The sequence below is a fragment of the Malus domestica genome, chromosome 07, assembly GCF_042453785.1.
Source record: "Malus domestica chromosome 07, GDT2T_hap1".
NCBI lineage: Eukaryota > Viridiplantae > Streptophyta > Magnoliopsida > Rosales > Rosaceae > Malus > Malus domestica.
The window spans coordinates 33,141,502-33,152,648 of record NC_091667.1 but is presented as its reverse complement, the minus strand read 5'-3'; the positions used below and the strand labels follow the sequence as shown (position 1 = coordinate 33,152,648).

Here is an 11,147-nt window from a genome sequence, read left to right as displayed (position 1 = left end):
GGATCTCCTTTTGGCTAACAGGCCTGGGTTAGGCTCCGTTAGGGGCAATTTTGGAATATTAATTGTTATACCGTTTGGGTTTTTTGGTGAGCCCGTGTGTTTTAGTTTTTATAGGGTCTGAGATAAAAGTTTTGTGTCCTTATGATTAAAATTTAAACCATTTTTATTAAATAATAGTTTAGGGTGGTTTTTCATTAAATAAAAGTTAGCTCAAGCCCTTTTCATTAAAGCTCCCTATAAATTATAGACTTCTGGTTCATTTTTCTGATACAAGACTGATGCCTGACAACAGTAAACTAATTAATTAAGGTTATGAAAAATACAATATTTCGATTTCGCATGCAAACAAAAAGCAAAGGCCAAAAATATACATTCCAACCTCACAAAATAAAAAGATGAAGATTTTTGAAGTTATCTTCTTTGTGGTCTTGCCCTTGTAATATTCTCTCTTGCATCGGATAGCTCCACACCATAAACTTCATGCTGAGCATCAATGTTATCGGCCGGCCCTGAGTATTGAGGGGTCCTGTGCAAAACTTAGATGAAGACCTTTCATTTTTTTTAATGTTATATTTCTTTATTATTATTTTTTTAAAATTTTTTCATCTATAAAACTAAAATATTACAAGTTACTGCAACAAAAATAAGTTGTTTGATAAGCCATGTGTTTTTTCTTACCTTCAAAGGTCCTGAGTTCGATACACGTTGGATGCCTTTTTGTTATCTCCTGTTTACAAATTTGCAAAAGCTTAAAATATAACAAAACAATGTCACTGGGATTTGAACCCAGCACATAGGCTATAAGAAAGAAGAGCTAAACCGCTTGCACTAGTACCATAGATAAGATAGTCTTTTGCATCTAATTGTTTTATATGCATCTGTATACATATAATGAAAATTTAGGGGTCCTTACGAATCAGGAGCCCTATGCGGTGGCACATGTTGCACACCCTCAGGGTTGGCTCTCATCGTAACCTTCGCTGCCTTCATCATCCTCAGTGTCCTCCACTTTTGTGATCTCCTTTTTCCTTCTTCCTATACCTCCCTTAAGCCAATCCACCACCTCTATCATGGGGGGACGATTGTCGGGGCTATTATCGGTGCATTTCATAGCAATCAGGACCGTCGATTTCACTTGTACTTTATCAAACTTGCCCTTCAACCTTGGATCAGCAATTTGATTAAATGCACCCTTTTGGACATAAGGGGTGACCCATTGAACAATATCACGTTTCACTCCTCCTGGTAGCTTTTCTATCGGCTTTTTTCCACTAATTATTTCTAGGAGCAAAATCCCAAAGCTATAAACATCACAACTCTCAGAAACCTTCCCCCACATGGCATATTCAGGAGCTAGATATCCAAGAGTTCCCTTTACCCTAGTGGTCAGATGAGTTACACCGTCCGGAATCAGCTTTGCAAATCCGAAATCAGCAACTTTTGCTTCGAATTCAGAATCTAGAAGCACATTACTGGCCTTTATGTCCCTGTGAATTATATGAGGATTGGCCTCATGGTGCAGGTACCTTAACAATGCAAACGACGAAGAAAATTGAACAATGCTAAATCATACAGAAAAGTATTTCATATGAATTACGAAATAATTAGATTATCATCGATGTATAAGATTTAATTATTATTAAACTTAATTTGTATTCCTAAGTTATGAACATACACATGAATACGTTAGTATCCCTACAATAGCAATCTATGTGTTCATAACTCAATGATCCCGTACCTACTAAAGTGGATGGACCAAAATTAGAATCCAACCATCAAGTTTAATTGATGACAATTAGATCTTGACGTCCTTTTTTAAGGATGTTAACAGACTTCCAATGAATCTAATCATAATTCAAAACAATTTGAAGCTCATAGAAATGTTATCTAGCTATATCTTATTATCAATGAATTAAAGCTTAGGTAGGCAAAAGCATCTTTCACACCTATATTTGTATATTAATTAAGAAGGATATATAATACTTGATTACCCCCCTTGGGGATGAGCTCATTTCCCCACTTTTGAATTTTGGAGGAGTACTTATCTGAATGATTCATTTAGCAAAGATAGGAACATACATAATAAGGTGACACAATCGAGGGTTTACTTAAGGAACACCCAGAATAAGGTGACACAATCAAGGGTTTACTTTTATATTTAATAACGGATTTTGTGGAGCAAATTAACTATTAATTAGCTTTTATATAACTTACGATAAACCTTCAGCTGATCCAATGGCGATGCTCAGTCTTGTTGACCAATCAAGAAGACAATCTGCTGCAAGTTGGCCATGTAAATGGGTGATCAAGCTATGATTAGGCATAAAATCGTACACTATGAGCCTTTCATCACCTCCGGCATAAAATCCCCGCAGGCCTAACAGATTTCTGTGTCTCACCCTTCCAAGTATTTCAACTTCCACTGCAAACTCCATCTCTGCCTTTGGACTCATTGTCTTTAATCGTTTCACAGCAATCTGAACCATAAATATATGTGACAAAATTAAGTGTGACTACTAAAACCAACCAATTGAAAAAAGAAGAAGAAAATACTTTGTTGTAAAAATTATAAATTAATTGATCATGCAGCTTGCTAGCTGGTGATGATCGGAAGAATCGAAAAATCAAGGGAAAAAGATGGACATGATTGCCTTGCCTCGACGCCTTTACTTGTTCGACCCCAATAAACACTTCCAAACCCTCCTTCTCCAATTTTGTTATCATGGTGGAAGCTGTTCGTTGCATGAAGAAGCTCCTTGAGAGAATATACTTCCCACGGGTAATCCCTGTTCTTGTGAACCCTACTAATTAATTGAACAAGCAAACCCCAGAACTAATAAATACATGAAAAGTAGTAGCGAGTAAAGATATATAATTAATCACCAATAAACATAGATCAGGCTATAATTAGATTACATCAAGTTTACCTGGTCTCAGCTGGTTCTCGATCTTCTTCGGTGGCACAACAAAAGCAGTTCAAGGGCATTTTGGTTCTTGGAAAGAAAAAACAAGTCTTAATAACTGGTATATATGGAGGGTAGTTGATTAATAATTATGGACTGTGACTGAGGGATGGAGAAGAAAACAAAAGCTTGATGGTCCAAGCAAGAAGAAGGCAAAATATTTCGGAAACTTTGAAGCAAAAGGAAGGAGTCTTATATGGTGAAGACAAAAGATAGCAGCCTTGGAAGTCAAGGAACTTTGGTGTTCAATGGCGAGAACAAATCTTTGGCTGTTCACCAGCAGTCTCCGTGCTCATGTACTCTAGTATTGTTAGCTTTTGCCCAACCTGTAGTTTTTTGTTGGACATATGTCACATTTTTAATCTTCTGATTAATAGACTTTCTTATAAAAAAGTTATTTCGTACAGTTTTAGTATGTGATATAAATATTTATATTTTGAAGGAGGTGGTGGTATAAAATTTAATTAAACACCAGTATACTATTTTTTGGTGATTTGTACCTTTTTTTTGTACAGTTGAAAGCAGCTCCATCACCGGCGGTGAAGTAGGCTCTGTAACCATCAATCCTAACCTTTCAAAGTTATGACGCAGCACAAATGAATTAGGGTTGTTTTTTGTAATAAAAAAAATATTCGGGCTAATTAAACCAGCTAAGAACGGGTCACCTCAGCCCTGTGTGTGATGGCTGTAATTAACATATTTAATTGAATAGTGAACACATCAACACTCTAGATTATACTTGATTAAGCTAATGCCAATGACCTTAAACCTGATGGCACCTCTTTCTTTTCTTTTAGATCCAAGAGCATGAGATGAAGGTCATGATTTAATTTTTTTTAAAAGGATAACAATAGAGAGGTTAAATTTGTAGATAAAATTTTAGAAACTAATGTATTCCTAGCTTTACCCTTGCTCAATTGATGTGTCTTATGTTGCCTGACAATTTTATTAAACAAAAAACAAAAAAACAAAAAAGATAAAAATCTTGTTGGATTTTTCAACTCAAGTTTAAGAAAAAAATGCCTCACATAAAAAAAGAAAAGAAAAAAGAGCAAACAATAATTAAGAAAGACATTAGTCGCACATTTTGCAATAGCAGTTGGGGTTCTTCAAACTAAATGATCACAAATACATTTACAGTGCGTTTATGTAAGGGTCATCGAAACAAAAAAATAGAATTGAATTTCGATTACAGAAAACTCTGGTGTTTACCAAATATTTAGGAATCAAAATTTGAGGAATCATGCATATTTTGGAATCCAACTGATTCCCTACAATTTGGTGAGGGTTGAATTCTGTGTTATTGGGGAATCAGAAGGAATTTTTTCTCCCCGTTATACCCTCATTTATTTCTAAAATTTCAAGATTGCTCTTCATATTACCCCAACACCCAATTTTGTTCTCTTGGCAAAAATAAAATAAAATAATTAAAAAAATTCTCACAAAGTTAAAATAAAATAAAATAAAGTTTTACCAAAAATATAAATAAGTAAAAAAATTAGCATATAAAATAGACTATTAACTAGGGGTATTTTAGTAGTCACATTGATTTCTATTTTGATTCATATGAATTAGTAAACAACTTATATGGTTCAATATTATTCCTATTCCATTTCTTAAAAAATTTAGTAAACCGTTTCCAAAGGATTTTGATTTTGATTCCATCCAATTCCAACTCCTTCTCAAATTAATTCCTTTTCAATTCATTTATCTTATTTTGTTTACTGATTAGTAAACTAGATACTATATAAATGTGATATTAGGGAAGGAATTCAGTCCATGGTCTCATATTATTTGTCTTTTAATTGTTTGACCCATGGTTGGGATAAAATATTTATGAGACTATCCTGTTTCACCTTCTCTCGCAGAGAATGGGAATTTCGTTGCTTAATTAATGGTACATATTATCAATGACGTTCTAATGAGGGTTAAATTGAGAAATTTCATCTTAGTGTTAACTTTAAATAGAGGAATGAGATCTCACCAACTATCAATTTGTCGTGTACATCAGGCTATCAGCCGTCCCAAGCCCAATTTAATAACTAAATGTGAGCTCTTAAGTCCTCAACATTTCTTATTAAATATGGTAACTGTCACGCCACCTGGGTTTTCGACCAAGTTACAAGTTACATGCATAAAACTAGCAGCTGTGAAAGGATATAGTTTATTCATAATTAGGTATATTGGACCTTTAGTCTAGAATTGGGCCTTTAATCTGAAAACTTATTGGGTTTACGCAGGCTCTAAGGTCATTGGTACAATACAGCACGAGTTTATGGGATTGTTCAAAGGCAAAGATCTAAAGAAATAACGAATTCAAAAATTGTACAGAGACATCATAAATAGAGGAAAAAGAATTGTTAGCTTTCTGGATATAGTTTGGTCAATGGGCACATAGGCTAGCAAGAGCAGTAATCGGCCGTCAACAGGAGGCGTGGTTCGAGGAACCACCAAAACTTAATCACCGACATTTTCACTGAAGATAACTTATAGTGATTTGTATTGCTTTCTCTCTATAACTAAGGATAGCTTTCAAGTTAATGTGTGGACGTTCTTTTTCTCTTCAATCGAGTTGAAATTTTCGGCAAAGTTCTTATTGAGACTCATATAAGCACCATATCTTCAAGGTTGTACTTATTCCACTCTCAATCATTGAATATAGTTATTTGTTTCAAAAAATGATCATTCAATTGTTTACTTTCCAATCTTGACTAGTTAGTGTTTTTCGGGGGGCTATTATGTAACTATACATTATGACGATCATAACGAATACTACAATGACCGTGATCGTTTGAGTGAAGCAAATAAGTTAGAAGAAATATAATATTTTGAATTTATATTTCACCTATGTTTATGATATCTTTATTGTGGGTCACAATTAGGTCACAATTAATTAGTCACAAGTATTGTAAAAGAAAGATTAAAAGATTGTGAACGCAATGACATTAGTTCAAGCATGTAACCAAAACTGCATCACATGAGAAATAATGAGTTTGATCTTCTGGTTGATCAAGTATTTTACTTTTGTGTCAAACATCATATATACTGAAGTATCCACCATCATCATCATGTGGAGCTCTTTGTTTATGTCATTGGTGGGAGGCTTACAAATTAGATGATCGCTTGAGTGAAGTAAAAATTGAGTTGTTTAATTGTTTGATATGCTGTATTTCAAACATATTCAAATCATTGTAGCTTAAAAAAAAAAAAAAAAAAAAAACTACTTCGTTTTACTCAATTTTATTCTCAAATTTTTTTAATCGAGATTTATTGGAACTTCAAAATCAACTTCAACTACGTTCATCATTCAAATAATAAATTAATTTTTTTTTCTCAATTGTGAAGAATTAGCAGTCTTGCGAAATAAATAATTTTCAGCTTACAAGATCAGCATTATAATCGTAAATCATGACCTTTGCAAGGGTATTTCTAACATCTTGGTCGTAATAGAAGAAAGTATATAGAAATACGGCAGTAAACTCACCAGCTGCTGGAAAATCATGAAATGAGCCATGCGGTCCAATTTGAACAAAATAGTTGAGAAGATGTGGTTAACGAAAGTAATTTTCATTTTGAACGTATGCAATCTAGCTGAAACTATCCCATCTTAATGTGAAAACAAATACACATGCATGGTAGTTTGGATATGTTACGATCATATGTTGGAAGTTGAGACTGTATTGTGCATAGGTCATGTCCTAGAATATTTGTCCATGTCAATACAAATAAAACCATATATATATATATTCACACCGCGTCATCCTTTAACAATCCGAACGGTCTATTTTCAAGTTACACCTTTTGAATCATCCTTGCAAAATATTAGCCAAATCTAAATATTTGAGACATCTAATTGAGTTCAAAGAAATAAACGAACATTTTGTTCTATAAGAAACAATGAAATTTCATTGTGATTCACAAGGAAAAAGAAAATCATCAAATAAATCACAACCCGTATACAACTTTATATGATGGATTCTAACGTATGAGATGGATCCAGCAATTTAATTAAACAATAATCCATGCACAAGATCTTAGAGAACATCTACTGGCCAGTCGCGATAGTTTGGTTTGTCATGTGTTAGCTTAAGATCATGAATGGTCTAAAATTTTATATACAAGTAACGAAATTTTTGCATGAATTCTAGAATTTATGCAGCAGTCTTGCCAACAACTTTATCCAACTATGATTTGCTTACAATAGATATAATCACAAGGAAAAAGAAAAATCATCAAATAAATCACAACCCTATCCAACTTTATATGATGGATTCTAACGTATGGGATGGATCGAGCAATTTAATTAAACAATACCTACTAAAATAAGTCACGAAATTTATTTTGTTATGTTAGCTTAAGATCAATGGTCTAAAATTTTATATACAAGCAATGAAATTGTGCATGAATTATATAACTTTGTGCAGCAGCAATTAACTTAATACCATCTGTCCATAATCTTTATAGTGTATCAATTCGGCTATAACTTAGTAAAGATTTCGACAGTGAGGTGATAAAATAAATAATGAGGCTGACAAATATGAGAATTGTTTGTATCATACTTCATAAACTTCAAAATTATTGAGAATTTGTCAACTTTGTACTTCTGAAGACTTATTTAAGGATTCATGTTGAGGGACCCCTGCCGAAGCCCGTGAGTTACTTTCCAATCAAGAAACCAATCACAACACGACACATGTCAACGCCAGAATAAAACTCCTAGAGTCCCACATCAACCACAGATGACAACATGAGACTCTTCAACTATAAAAGGAGATCATTGTCCCACAAGTAATCCAATGACATTATTCTACTTAATCTATTATTATAATTTACTAGTGATAATTTGCTTAAACCTTCGAAACATGTAAACTCTACCTTATTAATGAGAACTCATCTACCTTCATGGACATAACCAAACTTAGGGTGAACTACATACATCTTGTATTTGCTACCCTATCTCTATCTCCTTACATATTATCATCACTTGAGGACCAAAGCAACCTTGTGAAGGTCACACCTCATTTTACGTTGTTTCAAAGTCAACAAGATTTTGTATATCAACAAGAATCAAAAGGAAGACTATTAATTGCTATGAGTACTACTTTCTGTTATTGCATGAACTAATGAGCTCACAGTATATAAATGTACTTGCAAGGTTCTAGATAAAAGCTTAACTAATTTCATGGAAATCACGTTCCAGAAAGTTTTGCGTTTTCTAAATAGACCTTGAAATCGTTTGTCTTAAAAGAAATTAAGAATTGCATACATATTAAGAGTGAAACATCAGAAATTTCAGCAACAGGTTACACAAATCACAAATACAACCAAATCATCCAGGGTTTTACTGTAATCAAGGGGAATCAACATTGCGAAGGAAAAATTATATATATACTTCCCTGGTAATTGAAGATCTTTGGTCACCCAGAATTGCAATAGTTATTTAATTTCAGTTGCAACTCAGACAAATCCAGACATGCCAAATCGTTGCCAACCTGTGGATTGAAGAAAACGCACTGTGAAATTTCTTTCATCTGTTCTCATATCATGATTAATCAGATGGTAATTAAGATTAAATCTATGTCTAAATATGTACCAGACATATCTTTGAAGATAAGTCCTAATCTAATTGTAATCAAAAGGAACGAGAAAACACCTCACACTGAATGTTGTGAAACGAACTTTCATTTACTCTGGTGGAAGCACACCCAACAACACTAAGGCCTTCAGCAAGCAATACTTTGAGCACTCCCGAAAGAGGCAACCCTTCCTCCTCGCCGCAGCTGCTACTTATCACAACCTCCACTGCCCCCAAACAGGTTGGGCGAACCATGATAGAGTACTTAAGAAAATCGTGACCCGAACTTTCATTTTCGAGACCAAAATCTTTAGAATCACATTCATACAACTTTTTAATCTTTTCCTTCTTGGCATTCAGTTCTTCAATCTTCGCCTTCGTGTGATTTATATAATTGACGGCCTCATTCATGTGCTCGGTGATTGAACGTTTTCCCTGTAACCCCAACGCAAAAACCCTAGAAACATTACTAATCATCTATATCAAGAAATTAAAACAAAATGCAATATATCCTTTTAACCCCAGGACAAAACCTTAAAAAAATCATTAATCATCTAAATCAAGAAATTAAAACTCAGCCCACAAAAGAAAATTACAGAAAAAGAATATGAGTAAATATACAGAGGTTGATCTCGATTCTTAACCTTGATCAATTCACAGGGGAGGAGGGATCGAAGTGATGAATTAAGAACTGCCATAAGCTGTCTTCTTTGGCGTTCGTTGTCCCTACGCACGATCTTCCTTTCAGTCTTACCATCACTATTATTTTCTCCAGTATTACTGGAATTAGGTGATAATATCATATGTTGTTGTTGCTGCTGCTGCTTGCCTTTTCGCATTATCTTATTACGGGATGGATTCTTCTCCTCTGGAAAAACCTCATGACCCCGCATTAGATCTTGTACTTGCATCATATCATTATGGTGGGAATCATCAATAAAGGAATTCTGGAATACCAAATCTTTGCTTTGATCATGATGATATGAATTAGGAAACATTGAACCAAGACTGAATGATTCGCCTGAGAGCTCCAAAGTTTTAAGGTTGTTTATGTGACTAGCTAGGGATACGATTGGTAGGGCAAAGAGTGATTTCGCTTGGACTGGAGGGGCTTATTCGATATATCATTCCTTAATCTAGTGAGGAGGGGCAAACGTGGCATTCAAGGTTCGGAACCGCATAATAGAGCTTGCATATTATATTTTTTGTGTGGAGTACACTGTTTTCACTTTAGTTTTGAGCCAATTATGGCCCATTCATTTTCACATTTGGTGGGCCACCGTGTCGAAAGTCGGTAGGCGGTGCACCGAACATCGGATGAGTTCAGACCACGGGCTACCAAACCTCCAAATATTGGGAGAAAACGTGTTTTATTTAGGGAAAAGAACTTCCTTTTATGGGCAAAACATAAGGAGAAAACTTAAATAGGAATTTTCTTGTTCCATCACAAAATATAAAAATAATGAGTTAAAACATAACATGTAATATTTCAGGTTTACGATTTTCTTAAGAAATAACATGTATGAGTTAAGACAAAAGAACCTAACTTTTGTTAAATTAGCTGGTAAAAAGTGTCACAAAATTATCTTAACTAGTTTTTACCCAAAAAAATAAAAAAGGTTTATCTTAACTAGTCAATTTAACTTAACTCCAACGACATTGTGCAATGATCTAAATGCTCTATTTAGGCGCTAGTCGATTGACCATCACCACGATTAATCTCTTTACGTTTAAAAAATGTTAAAAAAAAAAAAAAAAAGATGCCTAAACTCGTCTAGGCAACCGCCTACCCGGCTAGACTAGGCATGCTTAGGTGGGTCTAAGTGCGCTGGGTAGTTTTGTGACATTTGCTTGCTTATTTCTTTTATTTAAGAAAATGGCTTAGGGTAACCATTTTCACTTAGACATAAAAATAGATAACTTTCATTTTGTTTGTTTGTTTGTTTTATTTATTTATTTTTATTTTTATTTTTGAAGAAATGCATTATTTGCTTTTAATACATTGTAAAACATCTCACTTACAAGTGAAGAAGAATATCACTAGACTGTAGTATTAAGTGATACTTTTTTATATATTATATAATAAATATAATTACAAATGTCTAAGTCTCTGCCTAGACTTCGCTTAGTCTCCTAAGCACAAGGCCCTATTTGCCGACCGACTAGCACATAGGCCCCATTCAGGACCTTAATTTTTACAAATCTTTAATATTTTAGTTGTTTTTCACGAGAGATGTCTTTAAAGGAGAGAGAAAGAGCTGAATAATTGGAGTGTTTAATATAAAATTCTCCCTCCTCCTTTACAAGTTTATGGAGTGATTATTCATCATGTTAGTTTAAAGCGCTCTTCAGAGCATCTCGAAGAGTAGTTATAAAATCAATAAAACTCTATTTTAAATAGTCAAATGTAAAAAATCCATCTCCAACACACTCTATAAAAGAGTTTCTATTAAAATGAATATACTCTTTAAATTTATAGAGCAATAGTTCATAAGTCAATTATTAAAAAAGAGTGGTGCTATGCCCACCTCAATATCTTATCTTCTCACCCACCTTATATTTACACTCACTATAAAAAATGAAAAAACAAAACAAATCTTTACCCACCC

The 11,147-nt window shown here is 33.9% G+C and overlaps 2 protein-coding genes across 4 annotated transcripts; both read right to left on the bottom strand.

Annotated features, from left to right (window-relative positions):
- Window positions 1-256: 256 nt before the first annotated feature.
- LOC103439686 (PTI1-like tyrosine-protein kinase At3g15890) lies at window positions 257-3,295 on the bottom strand. 3 transcript variants are annotated; one of them, XM_070825864.1, is made up of 5 exons: window positions 2,928-3,295; window positions 2,657-2,804; window positions 2,215-2,477; window positions 914-1,526; window positions 257-727 (listed from the first exon to the last, which is right to left on the bottom strand). In XM_070825864.1, exons 1-4 carry the CDS (start codon window positions 2,984-2,986, stop codon window positions 953-955), a joined length of 1,044 nt encoding a protein of 347 aa, XP_070681965.1. In that variant the 5' UTR covers window positions 2,987-3,295; the 3' UTR covers window positions 257-727; window positions 914-952. The 3 variants fall into 3 exon arrangements, with proteins under 3 accessions (XP_070681965.1, XP_028954154.2, XP_070681966.1); XM_029098321.2 differs by lacking the exon at window positions 257-727 and having other exon boundaries at window positions 800-1,526; XM_070825865.1 differs by lacking the exon at window positions 257-727 and having other exon boundaries at window positions 800-1,526; window positions 2,657-2,801.
- Window positions 3,296-8,119: 4,824 nt separating this feature from the next.
- On the bottom strand, window positions 8,120-9,708 carry LOC103439687 (transcription factor bHLH118-like). Its single transcript, XM_008378275.4, has 3 exons — window positions 9,183-9,708; window positions 8,617-8,973; window positions 8,120-8,455 (listed from the first exon to the last, which is right to left on the bottom strand). Exons 1-3 carry the CDS (start codon window positions 9,534-9,536, stop codon window positions 8,381-8,383), a joined length of 786 nt encoding a protein of 261 aa, XP_008376497.2. The 5' UTR covers window positions 9,537-9,708; the 3' UTR covers window positions 8,120-8,380.
- Window positions 9,709-11,147: the final 1,439 nt, after the last annotated feature.